Here is an 18355-nt window from a genome sequence, read left to right as displayed (position 1 = left end):
GTAGAAGACTGATCCTCTCTAATCATCTGTTGTCTGTCTCATGTAGAAGACTGATCCTCTCTAATCATCTGTTGTCTGTCTCATGTAGAAGGCTGTTAAAGAAACTAAAGAGTCGGAACCAGAGAAAGCAGAGTGAGTAGTCTATACATTTATTTATCTGTCTGTGTATGTTTACTTCAGCTATGTAACATGAATGGCATGTTAAAATCAACTTGATTTATAGTGTATTTAAAACATACATTCCAATCCTGTGCTCGGTTGCTCGTATCTTGACAGTTTGTTATTTTAAATAAGAGTTTGATTTGAATTGATAATACTTTTTTAAAATGAAAATAATTGAATGAAACGAAAGACTGTGTTGTGTGCTGTGTTTGTGTTGTGCTGTGTGCTGTGTTTGTGTTGTGTGTTGTAGTGTTGTGTTGTTGTGTGTTGTGTTGTGGTGTGTAGTGTTGTGTTGTGGTGTGTAGTGTTGTGGTGTGTAGTGTTGTGGTGTGTTGTGTTGTGGTGTGTAGTGTTGTGGTGTTTTGTGTTGTGTTGTGGTGTGTTGTTTTGTGTTGTGGTGTGTTGTGTTGTAGTGTGTTGTGTGTTGTGTTGTGGTGTGTTGTGGTGTGTTGTGTTGTAGTGTGTTGTGTTGTGGTGTGTTGTGTTGTAGTGTGTTGTGTTGTAGTGTGTTGTGTGTTGTGTTGTTGTGTGTTGTGTTGTGGTGTGTAGTGTTGTGGTGTGTTGTGGTGTGTAGTGTTGTGGTGTGTAGTGTTGTGGTGTGTTGTGTTGTGGTGTGTAGTGTTGTGGTGTTTTGTGTTGTGTTGTGGTGTGTTGTTTTGTGTTGTGTTGTGTTGTAGTGTGTTGTGTGTTGTGTTGTGGTGTGTTGTGGTGTGTTGTGTTGTAGTGTGTTGTGTTGTGGTGTGTTGTGTTGTAGTGTGTTGTGTTGTAGTGTGTTGTAGTGTGTGGTGTGGTGTGTTGTAGTGTGTTGTGTTGTGGTGTGTTGTGTTGTAGTGTGTGGTGTGTTGTGTTGTGTTGGGATTTCAGCTCTCTAACAGTTGTCAGAGCTATGTGCTGGTGTCAGATCGATAACAGATCGGCGGCCATCTTGTGTTCTCACAGCACAGAGAAGAAGGAGAAGGAAGACAAGGCCAAGGAGGAGGAGCCTAAAGAGGAAGTGGCTCAAGAGAAGCCCGCCCCCAAGTCCAGAAACGGCCAATCAAAGGATGCTCCTACTTCCTTCTTTGCCAGCTTCTTTGCTGGGCTGGAGATCTACCAGGCCAAGATGCTGGTAATACATCAGACATTGTGTTTGTTCTACATTTACGTGTATTGGGCGCGGGTAATCTCTCTCCAGAAATAGCTTTTCTGCCTGCCACCTGCTGTCAACAGTGACCTTCCACGTTGTCTTCATTGCAGTCACGCTCACCTCAGAAGACTGCTTTAAATGATAATGACTAAATGTATTATCATGACTGAATGTCTAACTTTGTGTTCCATGTGTTCCAGAACACGTTGGCTCGGAACTTCTACAACATGCGTTTCCTGGCTCTGTTTGTGGCGTTTGCCATCAACTTCATTCTACTGTTCTACAGGGTAATTTATTATGACCTTTAATGTTTTCTTGCTCTCTTTTCTACAAGTTGCTAATAGTTATTGCGTTGATGGAGAGATGAGGTGTTTTCTTTCCCACCATACGGTGACAGTTCTTTAGCAATAACCAGGCTCTTGTATGTGACAAGCTCATAGCCTCACTGCTGAATTAGACGTTCATCCACGTTCTCCAAACGTCAAATTTAGAAGTGTTTTTGTTGCTCCCGCTGATCTTTATCATTCAATTTCTTCAAAATGACACATTTTGAAGGTAAGGGTTAAGTTTAGTCACTTATTATGAATGGTTAAGGTAAGGGTTAAGGTTTGGATAGGGTAATGAATGGTTAAGGTAAGGGTTAAGGTTTGGATAGGGTTATGAATGGTTAAGGTTTGGATAGGGTTATGAATGGTTAAGGTTTGGATAGGGTAATGAATGGGTAAGGTAAGGGTTAAGGTTAGGGATAGGGTTATGAATGGTTAAGGTGAGGGTTAAGGTTTGGCTAGGGTTATGAATGGTTAAGGTAAGGGTTATGAATGGTTAAGGTAAGGGTTCAGGTTAGGGATAGGGTTATTAATGGTTAAGGTAAGGGTTAAGGTTAGGGATAGGGTTATTAATGGTTAAGGTTTGGATAGGGTTATGAATGGTTAAGGTAAGGGTTAAGGTTAGGGATAGGGTTATGAATGGTTAAGGTAAGGGTTAAGGTTTGAGATAGGGTTATTAATGGTTAAGGTAAGGGTTAAGGTTTGAGATAGGGTTATTAATGGTTAAGGTAAGGGTTAAGGTTAGGGATAGGGTTATTAATGGTTAAGGTGAGGGTTCAGGTTAGGGATAGAGTCAAAACCCACAACTGGGATCGAACACACAACCTTCTGATCCAGAGTCATGGGTTTACGCCTATCCACAACACACTAGCAAAAACCAAGCCTACTTGATAGTGGTTGTGAAGGCATTCCCCGACGTCATCAGGACGTGAGACAGATGTCCAATTTTGACATCAATCTTGAACGACCTGGCTGCCTGGATGACCACTTGGAGTCAACTTTGAGACAACGTTGTGAGCTGGTTGTGTGTTTGCTGCGATTTGACCATTGTGCAGTTTTTCATAGAAATAAAAACACATTTTCTCCGTGGGGTCGTCTGCCCTCAGGTGACTGCTGATGAGGATGACTCCTGGACTAGTTCTGATGATGATGATGAAGGTGGTGAGGAGTACTTTGTCCTGGAGGAGAGTACAGGCTACATGGCTCCTACACTGTGTTTCCTTGCTGTGTTCCACACCGCCCTCTCTGTCCTCTGTTTGATTGGCTACTACTTTCTCAAGGTGATTCCAATCATTTAATCAATCAGCACCCGATCACATCGTTTCGCAACATCTTTCTGTCCGTCTGCCTACCCGTTTGTCTCGGTCCGTCGTTGTATTCTAATGATCTTCTTCCTAAATTTTTCTCCTCTCTCCCCTTTTTTCTCTCTCTGTCGTCCATTTCCCTCCCAGGTGCCTCTGGTGGTGTTTAAGCGAGAGAAAGGGATCGCCAGGCTCTTGGAGTTTGAAGGTCTCTACATCACAGAGCAGCCGGCAGACGATGACATCACAGGACAGTGGGACCGCCTCGTCATCAACACACCGTGAGTCATTACCACGGAGGTACACTCAGTGCCTGACTTGGACTGAAACAGGTGCCGGTACTGTTTATATTTAGGTGCGGGAGCTCCACAATACTTTTGAGCTGAGATTCTATGAGAAGTGCAGGAACTCAAGCGGTAGAACATGTGAGGTGCCGGTACTCAGTTCCCGGAAACTCCTGCCCAAGTCAACCACTGTGTAAAGTCAGTTGAACAAGTCACCAGCTTCAGATGGAAGTTCCCAATAGAATTGGAGGGACATTGAACGACTGACACCATGTCTATCTTATTTTTCTCAAGGTCCTTCCCCAATAATTACTGGGACAAGTTTATCAAACGAAAGGTAGGTGGGATTTCAAAACTAATATAAACATGTAGAATAGTAATGTTATTCACACAGAATTCTACACAAGTTCTACACAGTATAATGTCATAGTGTAGTATAACAAATCTTATAAACACAAACCGTATGTCTTTCCCTGTATGTGTCTGTCTATAGGTCATTAATTAGTCTGGAGACCTGTATGTGTCTGTCTATAGGTCATTAATTAGTCTGGAGACCTGTATGTGTCTGTCTATAGGTCATTAATTAGTCTGGAGACCTGTATGTGTCTGTCTATAGGTCATTAATTAGTCTGGAGACCTGTATGTGTCTGTCTATAGGTCATTAATTAGTCTGGAGACCTGTATGTGTCTGTCTGTAGGTCATTAATTAGTCTGGAGACCTGTATGTGTCTGTCTATAGGTCATTAATTAGTCTGGAGACCTGTATGTGTCTGTCTATAGGTCATTAATTAGTCTGGAGACCTGTATGTGTCTGTCTATAGGTCATTAATTAGTCTGGAGACCTGTATGTGTCTGTCTGTAGGTCATTAATTAGTCTGGAGACCTGTATGTGTCTGTCTATAGGTCATTAATTAGTCTGGAGACCTGTATGTGTCTGTCTATAGGTCATTAATTAGTCTGGAGACCTGTATGTGTCTGTCTATAGGTCATTAATTAGTCTGGAGACCTGTATGTGTCTGTCTATAGGTAATTAATTAGTCTGGAGACCTGTATGTGTCTGTCTATAGGTCATTAATTAGTCTGGAGACCTGTATGTGTCTGTCTATAGGTCATTAATTAGTCTGGAGACCTGTATGTGTCTGTCTATAGGTCATTAATTAGTCTGGAGACCTGTATGTGTCTGTCTATAGGTCATTAATTAGTCTGGAGACCTGTATGTGTCTGTCTGTAGGTCATTAATTAGTCTGGAGAACTGTATGTGTCTGTCTATAGGTCATTAATTAGTCTGGAGACCTGTATGTGTCTGTCTATAGGTCATTAATTAGTCTGGAGACCTTGATTTGTCTGTCTATAGGTCATTAATTAGTCTGGGGACCTTGTTTTGTCTGTCTATAGGTCATTAATTAGTCTGGAGACCTGTATGTGTCTGTCTATAGGTCATTAATTAGTCTGGAGACCTGTATGTGTCTGTCTATAGGTCATTAATTAGTATGGAGACCTGTATGTGTCTGTCTATAGGTCATTAATTAGTCTGGAGACCTGTATGTGTCTGTCTATAGGTCATTAATTAGTCTGGAGACCTGTATGTGTCTGTCTATAGGTCATTAATAAGTATGGAGACCTGTATGTGTCTGTCTATAGGTCATTAATTAGTCTGGAGACCTGTTTTTGTCTGGTTACAGGTCATTAATAAGTATGGAGACCTGTATGTGTCTGTCTATAGGTCATTAATTAGTCTGGAGACCTGTATGTGTCTGTCTATAGGTCATTAATTAGTATGGAGACCTGTATGTGTCTGTCTATAGGTCATTAATTAGTCTGGAGACCTGTATGTGTCTGTCTATAGGTCATTAATTAGTATGGAGACCTGTATGTGTCTGTCTATAGGTCATTAATTAGTATGGAGACCTGTATGTGTCTGTCTATAGGTCATTAATTAGTCTGGAGACCTGTATGTGTCTGTCTATAGGTCATTAATTAGTATGGAGACCTGTTTTCGTCTGGTTACAGGTCATTAATAAGTATGGAGACCTGTACGGAGCTGAGCGGATAGCTGAGCTGTTGGGTCTGGATAAGAGCGCCCTGGACTTCGACCCTACTCAGGAGACCGTGGTGGAGGCGGCTTCTCTTGTATCCTGGTGAGACAATCCACACTTCTCACATCATCCTAACAAAACTCTTAATAATGTGAATGCAGGCTGATGCATCACCAATAAAACACATAGCTAATAAACATAGTGATAGACATAGTACCTCAGTTTAGTTAAGCGCTGGTGAGAAAGTAATCCTCTCATATCAACACAGTAAAATACATGATGATACCTCTGTCTGTTTCCCAGCTAAGAAACCTCTGTCTGTTTCCCAGCTAAGAAACCTCTGTCTGTTTCCCAGCTAAGAAACCTCTGTCTGTTTCCCAGCTAAGAAACCTCTGTCTGTTTCCCAGCTAAGAAACCTCTGTCTGTTTCCCAGCTAAGAAACCTCTGTCTGTTTCCCACCTAAGAAACCTCTGTCTGTTTCCCAGCTAAGAAACCTCTGTCTGTTTCCCAGCTAAGAAACCTCTGTCTGTTTCCCACCTAAGAAATCTCTGTCTGTTTCCCACCTAAGAAACCTCTGTCTGTTTCCCAGCTAAGAAACCTCTGTCTGTTTCCCAGCTAAGAAACCTCTGTCTGTTTCCCAGCTAAGAAACCTCTGTCTGTTTCCCAGCTAAGAAACCTCTGTCTGTTTCCCAGCTAAGAAACCTCTGTCTGTTTCCCAGCTAAGAAACTTCTGTCTGTTTCCCAGCTAAGAAACCTCTGTCTGTTTCCCAGCTAAGAAACCTCTGTCTGTTTCCCAGCTAAGAAACCTCTGTCTGTTTCCCAGCTAAGAAACCTCTGTCTGTTTCCCAGATAAGAAACCTCTGTCTGTTTCCCACCTAAGAAATCTCTGTCTGTTTCCCAGCTAAGAAACCTCTGTCTGTTTCCCTATGGTAGGTTGAGCTCTATCGACACCAAGTACCACATCTGGAAAATGGGAGTGGTGCTGACTGACAACGTAAGTGTTTACTCCCTCAGTAAAGCCAAACTGTCAACCTAGCCCCTCCCCTTTCAGTGTTTGTGGCTGGCAGTAGGGCTCTGGATAGGTGTAAGCAGTATGGTCAAACCACCCGGAGGCCATCAGGAGGCTTGCTGGAGCCCTCACCATACTGCTTACACCTATCCAGTCCCTTCCAAACGGCAAACACAAAGGTGAAAGGACGAAGGATTTCAAGTAGATTTTTAGACTGATGAAGTGTACGGACTGAGCTTCACATTTCCTTGTTCTGTCATGTCAGTCGTTCCTGTACCTGATCTGGTACGCCACCATGTCCATCCTGGGGCACTATAACAACTTCTTCTTCGCTGCCCATCTGCTGGACATCGCCATGGGCTTCAAGACCCTCCGGACCATCCTGTCTTCCGTCACTCACAACGGAAAACAGGCACGTGGCAATAACACCACCAGACACATAGACATTTGAACCACTAGACTGTAGATCCGGGGACATCTCAATAGTCTAAAGTCGCCTCCTCTCCTTTTGTCTGCAATGATCTGAAAACAGTTATATCACTTTAGTGATGAGAAGGAAGGAAGATCCTCCCAGACAGACACATGGGGCAATAACACCACCAATCACATAGACATTTGAACCACTAGACTGTAGATCAGGGGACATCTCAATAGTCTAAAGTCGCCTCCTCTCCCTTTGTCTGCAATGATCTGAAAACACATGGGAAAGCAGTTATATCACTTTAGTGATGAGAAGGAAGGAAGATCCTCCCAGACAGACACATGGGGCAATAGGGTGCTTTCAGATCTGGGTCAAATACATGTCAAATACCTGTACTTTCGAAAAACTCCAAGCTAAATCGAGCGCATCTCATACACTGAAAAAATATATGTAAACACAACATGTAAAGTGTTGGTCCCATGTTTCATGAGCTGAAATACAAAATAAAAACTTATTTCTCAAATTTGGTGCACAAATTTGTTTACATCCCTGAGTGAGCATTTATCCTCCCTATATAATGCATCTACCTGACAGGTGTGGCATATCAAGAAGCTAATTAAACATCATGATCGTTACACAGGTGCACCTTGCGCTGGACACAATAAAAGGCCACTCTAAAATGTGTCATTTTGTTACACAACACAATACCACAGATGTCACACATTTTGAGGGAGCGTGCAATTGACATGCTGACTGCAGGAATGTCCTCCAGAGCTGTTGCCAGATAATTTAATGTTCATTTTTCTACTGTGAGACTTCAAAGTCATTACAGAGAATTTGTCAGTGCGTCCAACCGGCCTCACAACTGTATGGCGTTGTGTGGGTGAGCGGTTTGCTGATGTCAACATTGTGAACAGAGTGCCCCATGGTGGCGGTGGGGTTATGGTATGGGCAGGCCTTAGCTACAGACAACGAAACACAATGGCATTTTATCAATGGCAATTTGAATGCATAGAGATACAAATTACATTTTAAATTTGACCCATGTCTGGTTGCTGATTACGAAAGGTTGATATCCTCATTCTAGTCAAGTCAAGTAAAGTTTTGTTTATTTTATTTTACCAAGATCTCAACACCAAGGTTTGGAACCTAAGTAATGTTCCTATTGTTCCATAAAAAATGTTTTTAAAAGTTCTGAACCAGTTCGAGCCCAAAAATATTTTTTCATATAGTTCCCTTTCGTGATTTCTTTAAAAACCTGTGAAATTTACTCAACAAATTAGCGACGCTAGAGCAGCTTCAGACCAGGTAAGATAGTTGATAATATACTTGATTGGTCAGATAAGTGCAGGAGCGAGATGAGAGAGCGGAGGGATACTTGCCTTGAAGCGCTGAACATCATGACGTGGTGAACTGGAATGTGTTGAGACTATGACTAACATTGTAACTTAACCAAATTACACAATGATATACTAGACATTAGGAATATTTTGTGAACTAAAAATAATATTATTAATGGGTTCTCAAGATAATAAAATACTGGTTCTGTTCAGGAACACCAGAGATCACATTCTATACCGATTATGCTTCCGTTCCTCTAAAAACAAAATTATATTTTTTGGTTCTGTTCCCTGAACCGGTTCCAACCCCTGCTCAACACACTACATTTCTGTATGTAGAGAACACGGTGAATATGAATGTCCTCTCTCCCTCTGTCTCTCCCTCTGTCTCCCTCTGTGTCTCTCTCTCTCTCTCTCTCCCTCTGTCTCTCTCCTTCTGTCTCTCTCCCTCTGTCTCTCCCTCTGTCTCTCCCTCTGTCTCTCCCTCTCTCTCTCTCTCTCTCTGTCTCTCTCTCTCTCTCTCTCTCTCTCTCTGTCTCTCTCTCTCTCTGTCTCTCTCTCTGTCTCTCTCTCTCTCTGTCTCTCTCTCTGTCTCTCTCTCTGTCTCTCCCTGTCGCTCCCTCTCCCTGTCTCTCTCTGTCTCTCTCTGTCTCTCTCTCTGTCTCTCTCTCTGTCTCTCTCTCTGTCTCTCTCTCTGTCTCTCTCTCTGTCTCTCTCTCTGTCTCTCTCTCTGTCTCTCTCTCTGTCTCTCTCTCTCTGTCTCTCTCTCTCTGTCTCTCTCTGTCTCTCCCTGTCTCTCCCTCTCTCTGTCTCTCTCTCTCTCTCTCTCTACAGTTGGTGCTGACCGTAGGTCTGTTGGCGGTGGTGGTGTATCTGTATACTGTGGTGGCCTTCAACTTCTTCAGGAAGTTCTACAACAAGAGCGAGGACGAGGACGCACCTGATATGAAGTGTGACGACATGATGACTGTAAGTCTGCACAAACACACCCCTCTACTCACTGCTAGTAGATGACTCAACAAAGTAGTATTGATACTGTGTCATAGCACGTATCAGTCAGTCATACACATCCATACACAGCCACTAATAGATGGCTTGGTTGGAGTTAATTCCACAACTCACAGAACATGTTGTAGGAAGGAATCCAAAAACTGCTACACATACTGCTCAGTGCTATCTGTTCCTCCTGTATATCCTGCTCAGTGCTATCTGTTCCTCCAGTATATCCTGCTCAGTGCTATCTGTTCCTCCTGTATATCCTGCTCAGTGCTATCTGTTCCTCCTGTATATCCTGCTCAGTGCTATCTGTTCCTCCAGTATATCCTGCTCAGTGCTATCTGTTCCTCCTGTATATCCTGCTCAGTGCTATCTGCTCCTCCTGTATATCCTGCTCAGTGCTATCTGTTCCTCCAGTATATCCTGCTCAGTGCTATCTGTTCCTCCTGTATATCCTGCTCAGTGCTATCTGCTCCTCCTGTATATCCTGCTCAGTGCTATCTGTTCCTCCAGTATATCCTGCTCAGTGCTATCTGTTCCTCCTGTATATCCTGCTCAGTGCTATCTGTTCCTCCTGTATATCCTGCTCAGTGCTATCTGCTCCTCCTGTATATCCTGCTCAGTGCTATCTGCTCCTCCTGTATATCCTGCTCAGTGCTATCTGATCCTCTGTTCCTCCTGTATATCCTGCTCAGTGCTATATGTTCCTCCTGTATATCCTGCTCAGTGCTATCTGTTCCTCCAGTATATCCTGCTCAGTGCTATCTGATCCTCTGTTCCTCCTGTATATCCTGCTCAGTGCTATCTGTTCCTCCTGTATATCCTGCTCAGTGCTATCTGTTCCTCCAGTATATCCTGCTCAGTGATATCTGCTCCTCCTGTATATCCTGCTCAGTGCTATCTGCTCCTCCTGTATATCCTGCTCAGTGCTATCTGCTCCTCCTCTATATCCTGCTCAGTGCTATCTGCTCCTCCTGTATATCCTGCTCAGTGCTATCTGCTCCTCCTCTATATCCTGCTCAGTGCTATCTGTTCCTCCTGTATATCCTGCTCAGTGCTATCTGTTCCTCCTGTATATCCTGCTCAGTGCTATCTGTTCCTCCTGTTTATCCTCCTCAGTGCTATCTGTTCCTCCTGTATATCATGCTCAGTGCTATCTGTTCCTCTGTTCCTCCTGTATATCCTGCTCAGTGCTATCTGTTCCTCCTGTATATCTTGCTCAGTGCTATCTGTTCTTCCTGTATATCCTGCTCAGTGCTATCTGTTCCTCCTGTATATCCTGCTCAGTGCTATCTGTTCCTCCTGTATATCCTGCTCAGTGCTATCTGTTCTTCCTGTATATCCTGCTCAGTGCTATCTGTTCTTCCTGTATATCCTGCTCAGTGCTATCTGATCCTCTGTTCCTCCTGTATATCCTGCTCAGTGCTATCTGTTCTTCCTGTATATCCTGCTCAGTGCTATCTGTTCTTCCTGTATATCCTGCTCAGTGCTATCTGATCCTCTGTTCCTCCTGTATATCTTGCTCAGTGCTATCTGTTCTTCCTGTATATCCTGCTCAGTGCTATCTGATCCTCCTGTATATCCTCCTCAGTGCTATCTGTTCCTCCTGTATATCCTGCTCAGTGCTATCTGTTCTTCCTGTATATCCTGCTCAGTGCTATCTGATCCTCTGTTCCTCCTGTATACCCTGCTCAGTGCTATCTGATCCTCTGTTCCTCCTGTATATCCTGCTCAGTGCTATCTGATCCTCTGTTCCTCCTGTATATCCTGCTCAGTGCTATCTGTTCCTCTGTTCCTCCTGTATATCCTGCTCAGTGCTATCTGCTCATCCTGTATATCCTGCTCAGTGCTATCTGTTCCTCCTGTATATCCTGCTCAGTGCTATCTGTTCCTCCTGTATATCCTGCTCAGTGCTATCTGTTCCACCTGTATATTCTGCTCAGTGCTATCTGTTCCTCCTATATATCCTGCTCAGTGCTATCTGTTCCACCTGTACGCGGGGGTGAGGGCCGGCGGTGGTATCGGTGATGAGCTCGAGGACCCGGCCGGAGACCCCTACGAGCTGTGGCGTATCCTCTTCGACATTACCTTCTTCTTCTTCGTCATCGTCATCCTCCTGGCCATCATCCAGGGTACGTTATCTACTAGGCCGCTGGTTCTCATCCTTGTTTGGTTACCGTACCTCCGATCACATTGTTTTTCCATACGATATGAGTCATACGAGTCTTCCCAAATACCCCCTGTGGATAGGATTGGTACCCCCGGGGTACCAGAACCCCAGGTTGGGAACCATTTGTATTTGGCTTCTTGCTGTTTAAAACAACAGCCGAGAGGACTAGGCTTTCCTGTGTAATAAATGTGAAGTTAAAATGCTGTCTTATTCAATACTCCAGGTTTGATTATTGATGCGTTTGGGGAACTGAGAGACCAGCAGGAGCAGGTGAAGGAGGATATGGAGGTAAGAGTTCACCTGGTCTGGAGGTAAGAGTTCACCTGGTCTGGAGGTAAGAGTTCACCTGGTCTGGAGGTGAGAGTTCACCTGGTCTGGAGGTGAGAGTTCACCTGGTCTGGAGGTGAGAGTTCACCTGGTCTGGAGGTGAGAGTTCACCTGGTCTGGAGGTGAGAGTTCACCTGGTCTCACCTAGAACCTACTGTATCAATGTTAGGAAACAGCAATGTTATTCTGTTGTTGTTAAGTCATTGACACGATTCCATATTCTTCACAACAGAACATTTTATCCTCTTGAATAAACGCTAATATGTTAAGGAAGGGGAATGTATCTGATTAACACATTCCATCCTCTTGTAGACTAAATGCTTCATCTGTGGAATTGGAAACGACTACTTTGACACGACACCCCACGGCTTTGAGACCCACACCTTACAAGAGCACAACCTGGCCAACTACCTGTGAGTACATAACTGACATGAGGATGTTGTTCAAGCACATATGACCAGAGCTGCTCCATTAAAAGGCTCTCGTTTGAATTGAATTAGATGTGCTTAACCAAGGAGGCTCTGGATGAATGTCTGAGTTAATATTTTTTGATCAATCTGGCCTCCTCTGACACTGCTTTTGTCCTTGTGCAGCTTCTTCCTGATGTACCTCATCAACAAGGACGAGACTGAACACACGGGTCAGGTACGTACAATAACACTTCTCTTTATCATATGAAAACAGGTCACAGGTCATCGAGAAACACCTTCTCACTCATTAAACCCTTTATCGTACTGCGTTGTTTCCCTCAACAGGAGTCGTATGTGTGGAAGATGTACCAGGAGAGATGCTGGGACTTCTTCCCTGCTGGGGACTGTTTCAGGAAACAGTATGAGGACCTGCTTGGGTAGAGAGGACACCTAACACTACATTACCCAGCTACCCTACAACCCTACCTGGGTAGACAGGACACCTAACACTACATTACCCAGCTACCATAAAACAACACTATCTGTATTTGAGAGACACGTCTACCTACTCACAACCCTACACCTTATCTGAGACAGACTTCTTACTCACGTCAATGAACTTTAATGGATAGACAACACTATCTGTGTAGAGAGGACACCAGGACACCCCTACAACACTATCTGTGTAGAGAGGACATCAGGACACTACTCTACAACACTATCTGTGTAGAGAGGACACCAGGACACTACCCTACAACACTATCTGTGTAGAGAGGACATCAGGACACTATCCTACAACACTATCTGTGTAGAGAGGACACCAGGACACTACTCTACAACACTATCTGTATAGAGAGGACATCAGGACACGACCCAGCTACCCTACAACACTATCTGTGTAGAGAGGATATCAGGACACGACCCAGCTACCCTACAACACTATCTGTGTAGAGAGAACATCAGGACACGACCCAGCTACCCTACAACACTATCTGTGTAGAGAGGACATCAGGACACTACTCTACAACACTATCTTTGTAGAGAGGACATCAGGACACTACCCTACAACACTATCTGTGTAGAGAGGACATCAGGACACTACCCTACAACACTATCTGTGTAGAGAGGACACCAGGACACTACTCTACAACACTATCTGTGTAGAGAGGACATCAGGACACGACCCAGCTACCCTACAACACTATCTGTGTAGAGAGGACATCAGGACACAACCCAGCTACCCTACAACACTATCTGTGTAGAGAGGACACCAGGACACGACCCTACAACACTATCTGTGTAGAGAGGACATCAGGACACTACCCTACAACACTATCTGTGTAGAGAGGACATCAGGACACGACCCAGCTACCCTACAACACCATCTGGGTAGAGAGGACACCAGGACACGACCCAGCTACCCTACAACACCATCTGGGTAGAGAGGACACCAGGACACTACCCAGCTACCCTACAACACCATCTGGGTAGAGAGGACACCAGGACACTACCCTACAACACCATCTGGGTAGAGAGAACACCAGGACACGACCCAGCTACCCTACAACACCATCTGGGTAGAGAGGACACTGTATCTGAGAGACTAACTTCACTTGAACCTTAATGAAACCTGAAAACTAGCTCCACTTAGCTCTTCTGTTGCCATTGTATCCATCATACAGTTGCACCTATTGAAATGGCCAGCCACTACTGAGGAGAGACTGATGTGATGAAGACGATGACTGACGATGATTGGACTTGGTGTTTTGGATTTTTATATGGAGAGTAAAGTCCTTTTGCCGATCACTAAAAGATAAGTCACCCGCCACGGTGACACCTCGTATGCTCTTTCGAACGCAAAAAAAAAATATATATTTTGATGTGATTTGTCATGATGACACGTTGCCCTTTTCACTTCGCTTAGCACCAAAACCGTTGCACAATTTGTCATGTGGCAGAGTGGAGACATTGATGTGTAGGGTTTCAGTTTGATGGGTGATGGAATGCACAAATAATGCACAAGCCATGATATTAATACCGAAGACAGTAATAACCCAGATATTAACTGATTACCAAAATAAGATTGATGCTAGAATGTGTATTGTGGTGGTGATAATGATGAAACTATAAATTAAATTCATTGAATTAGAACTGTTCTAGCTTGGTCTGAATATGATTTGCTTGGTGAGATGAGGAATTTTAAAAATGCGTCCCTCAAGGGTCAGTCTTGAGCCCATTTATAGTTGTTTATCAAGTGCCATTGTGCCTTAATTTGAGAAACTATGCACACACAAACATGGTGTCCCTTGACACCCTTTAGTGCTCTAGATTTGGGATTAGTTAAGAGCATAATTGCCTAGCTACAGTAGTGATAGTTTTGTGGATTTTCAGTTCAAAACATTTACTTTGTTGTACAAAAACTAGGTAACCATTGTGTAAATGTTGCTCCGTTTGGATTGGTTCCCAAGCTTCAGAGTCTCCTTGCCTGCCTGTACACCTTTCTTTCCACAGTAGAAATGAGAAATGACACACTGAGGAAATAACACGGTTCAAGATTTATCGAACACGTAACGACAGAGAGAAACAGTGAACCTCTAATTGTATGAACATTTGGATGTAGTAGCTTTGAGAAACTGCGTTTCTTTCTGAGGAGGCAGGAAGAAGGATGGAGAAGAATAAAGTAACCAATGCAATGAAAAACATCTCTGTTGTCCATGGCAACTAGCACCTATCCAATCACAGAAACCTTTCTGAGGGTAAAGCCGTGTGTATGTGTGTGTGTGTGTGTGTGTGCGCGCGTGCGTGCGTCTGACAAGGCAAAAGGAGTAGAAATACCATTATCCTTTAACGTTGAATAAGTAAAAATACAAAACACAGTTAAACACTCGGTCGCTCACAGAGTTCTGATGCTGCTAACAGTCCCATATCTGTAGCCCCAGTCAGCCGCCAATCCTTCAGCCACTCGATCAAGCGACCCCGGGTTGGTTGGTTAGTGAGACAGAAAAAAAAACGGGGATTTTGACATGTGGAATCAGTAAAATGGGAGTGGGGGGGGGGGAGATAACTCTCAACAATTAATTTGTGAAAAGTAAATTCTATAATTGGCTATCATAAATCAACAATGCCCTTCGTACAAATTTGATCTTACGATTTTGTCCATTTATAGCGATCTGTCTTAGCGTCTTTCAGATAAGCAGCGCTCCGTGCCTTGCCTGAGGAGAAGTGGAGTAAAATATGATATATGACTGGGTTAGAGCACCTCCAGGGGTGCTGTACTACTATGGTTGACCCTGTAAAACAACACATTACACTGCACCTGCAACCATATACAATATATTGCCATACTAAAACAGGAAAGAGCTTTCCCCAAACTGTTGCCACAAAGTTGGAAGCACAGAATCGTCTAGAATGTCATTCATTGTATGCTGTAGCATTACGATTTCCCTTCACTGGAACAAAGGGGCCCGAACCACGAAAAACAGCCCCAGACGTATTCCTCCTCCACCAAACTTTACGGTTGGCATTATGCATTGGGGCAGGTAGCATTCTCTTGGTATCCGCCAAACCCAGATTAATCCGTTGGACTGCCAGATGGTGAAGCGCGATTCATCACTCCATAGAACGCGTTTCCACTGCTCCAGAGTTCAATGGCGGCGATTTTTACACCACTCCAGCCGACGCTTGGCATTGCACATGGTGATCTTAGGCTTGGCCATGGAAACCCATTTCATGAACAGTTCTTGTGCTGAAGAAAAGTGAGCATTAATCGACTCCTGGGACAGGGGAGACTGGTCCCAAAACAAAGTGGGTGATTTAAGATGAAGTCGTCAACCGTTATGGCCAACCCTGTTATTTTATTTGCTACTTAATAGGCACTTACTATAGTCATTTTTTTTATTTAGATAGAAAAACATATTTTTTATTAAGTTACATAGTATTTATAGTGTTATTTACCTTTTAGCAGAATTGAATCCAAAGTGACTCAGTCATGCATGCATACATTTGACATATATTTTGTCCATTAAAGGATCCAACAGTGTACGTTGGATTCAGTCTTTTACAATTTTACACTGAGCGATGTTACCAAATTAAAATACTGATATCAACCTGGCCAGATTGTACAATTTGATTCAGTTCTGTCACCAAACAGTCAGTCACTAGGGGTCACCAGTCAGTCAATGTGGTCACCAGTCAGTCAATGTGGTCACCAAACAGTCAGTCACTAGGGGTCACCAAACCAGTCAGTCACTAGGGGTCACTAGTCAGTCAATGTGGTCACCAGTCAGTCAATGTGGTCACCAAACAGTCAGTCACTAGGGGTCACCAAACCAGTCAGTCACTAGGGGTCACCAGTCAGTCAATGGGGTCACCAAACAGTCAGTCACTAGGGGTCACCAAACAGTCAGTCACTAGGGGTCACCAGTCAGTCAATGGGGTCACCAAACAGTCAGTCACTAGGGGTCACCAAACCAGTCAGTCAATGGGGTCACCAAACAGTCCGTCACTAGGGGTCACCAAATAGTCAGTCACTAGGGGTCACCAGTCAGTCAATGGGGTCACCAAACAGTCAGTCACTAGGTGTCACCAAACCAGTCAGTAGATGGGGTCACCAAACAGTCAGTCACTAGGGGTCACCAAACAGTCAGTCACTAGGGGTCACCAAACCAGTCCGTCACTAGGGGTCACCAAACAGTCAGTCACTAGGGGTCACCAAACAGTCAGTCAATAGGGGTCACCAAACCAGTCAGTCAATGGGGTCACCAAACAGTCAGTCACTAGGGGTCACCAAACCAGTCAGTCACTAGGGGTCACCAAACAGTCAGTCACTAGGGGTCACCAAACAGTCAGTCACTAGGGGTCACCAAACAGTCCGTCACTAGGGGTCACCAAACAGTCCGTCACTAGGGGTCACCAAACAGTCCGTCACTAGGGGTCACCAAACCAGTCAGTCACTAGGGGTCACCAAACAAGGTTGGTTTTGCAGTAAGACCATGTATCGTAGAACGTCTTATCAAAGCAGACTATCGATTCCTTTCAATGGTAGTTTTATAATTAGTACTTCCAAACTCGTTTAGTAACCCTCGTTCCACGGAGGCATCAGGGTCGTTCCATGTCATTTCCGCAAGCCATGACACCCACCATTGGTTGGATTGTTCTGAAATCATTTCTGTAGTTACCAGGTTAGGACCACATCTAGTGGTCAGAACCTGGTAATACCAGGATGTAGGATGGGCCATAAACATAACAACTTCAATGACTCATTTCTCTGAACAGGAGGGGAAAAAGAACCTCTACCAAATCCACTGAGAATACATTACATAGGAAGAAAAAAACTATATTTATAGTCGTAGCTCTATACTACCTGTTGGACATAGAGAACTGATACTGTGTACTGGTTGTTAGGGTGGGATTGTTGTCGGGGGTCCGTGGGTAGCTTTTCACTATTCATTTGGATTCCTCATGTCTTACTCAATGTTAGAAAAAAGTTTGGTCTGTCCAATTAGTTTTATCAATTAGCTTAAGTTCTAATAGATAATAATGTTGCCGTCATCCACAGCTACCCTAGTCGGAGTGAGGTAGACTAGAGATAGCAGATCATTCTCAAGGTCACAGCTTCTCTCCCTAACCCTCCCTTCAAACAGTCTTTCAGGCACAGCTTCTCTCCCTAACCCTCCCTTCAAACAGTCTTTCAGGCACAGCTTCTCTCCCTAACCCTCCCTTCAAACAGTCTTTCAGGCACAGCTTCTCTCCCTAACCCTCCCTTCAAACAGTCTTTCAGGCACAGCTTCTCTCCCTAACCCTCCCTTCAAACAGTCTTTCAGGCACAGCTTCCCTCCCTCACCCTCCCTTCAAACAGTCTTTCAGGCACAGCTTCTCTCCCTAACCCTCTATCCCTAAACATTGTCAAGAGAGGGGAACAGAAGAGCAGAGCTTTTGTCTCTACGTCAATGAGACACACTGACTGAGGTGATTTATGCATCAATAAGGTCATGTCAAAAAAACATTAAGGAAAGAAAGAAGCATAATTCACCCTTCGCTATGCCCCACCCCAGAATCTTGGGCAACCAATCGCAGCGCTCCAATGGATTGCAACTGTTGTCGAGTCCATCACATTGGTCAATCTCACATGTAAATCGCATATTTAAATGGCAACTGAACAGTGCACCTGGACTACTGTGGTTCCTGAAATGCAGAGCCTGTTAGAGGCTTTTTCAAATCGCTAATTATACTTTTGTTACATTGTTTGCTAGCTCAGTGTTGTGTACACTTGACCTTAATTACGCCAACAAAAATATACTTTCCAGGTCACCTATATTATATATATATATATATATACACACACACACCCCAAAGAAAAATATAAACGCAATATTTTACTGAGTTACAGTCATAAATCCATCAATTGAAATAAATTCATTGGGCCCTAATCTATGGATTTCACATGAC

The 18355-nt window shown here is 43.9% G+C and overlaps 1 protein-coding gene across 9 annotated transcripts in view; it reads left to right on the top strand.

Annotated features, from left to right (window-relative positions):
- Positions 1–14608, top strand: part of LOC110529177 (ryanodine receptor 3) — a 245343-nt gene extending 230735 nt beyond the window's left edge. For 3 of the 9 annotated variants that reach the window (XM_036984659.1, XM_036984663.1, XM_036984662.1), the window contains 15 exons: positions 89–132; positions 1102–1270; positions 1489–1575; positions 2721–2894; positions 3066–3196; positions 3494–3536; positions 5210–5337; positions 6169–6229; positions 6510–6656; positions 8840–8974; positions 10977–11133; positions 11395–11459; positions 11811–11911; positions 12092–12143; positions 12254–14608. In XM_036984659.1, the coding sequence (XP_036840554.1) occupies positions 89–132; positions 1102–1270; positions 1489–1575; positions 2721–2894; positions 3066–3196; positions 3494–3536; positions 5210–5337; positions 6169–6229; positions 6510–6656; positions 8840–8974; positions 10977–11133; positions 11395–11459; positions 11811–11911; positions 12092–12143; positions 12254–12349 (1590 nt within the window). In that variant the 3' untranslated portion in view covers positions 12350–14608. Of the gene's footprint in view, positions 1–88; positions 133–1101; positions 1271–1488; positions 1576–2720; positions 2895–3065; positions 3197–3493; positions 3537–3692; positions 4228–4799; positions 4905–5209; positions 5338–6168; positions 6230–6509; positions 6657–8839; positions 8975–9176; positions 10878–10976; positions 11134–11394; positions 11460–11810; positions 11912–12091; positions 12144–12253 lie in introns of those variants that run through there. The other 6 variants (XM_036984657.1, XM_036984658.1, XM_036984655.1 and 3 more) reach the window with 4 other exon arrangements.
- The last annotated feature ends 3747 nt before the right edge of the window (positions 14609–18355 follow it).

This window comes from Oncorhynchus mykiss, chromosome 8 (genome assembly GCF_013265735.2).
Source record: "Oncorhynchus mykiss isolate Arlee chromosome 8, USDA_OmykA_1.1, whole genome shotgun sequence".
Taxonomy (NCBI): Eukaryota; Metazoa; Chordata; class Actinopteri; order Salmoniformes; family Salmonidae; genus Oncorhynchus; species Oncorhynchus mykiss.
This window is presented reverse-complemented; position numbering and strand designations above follow the sequence as displayed.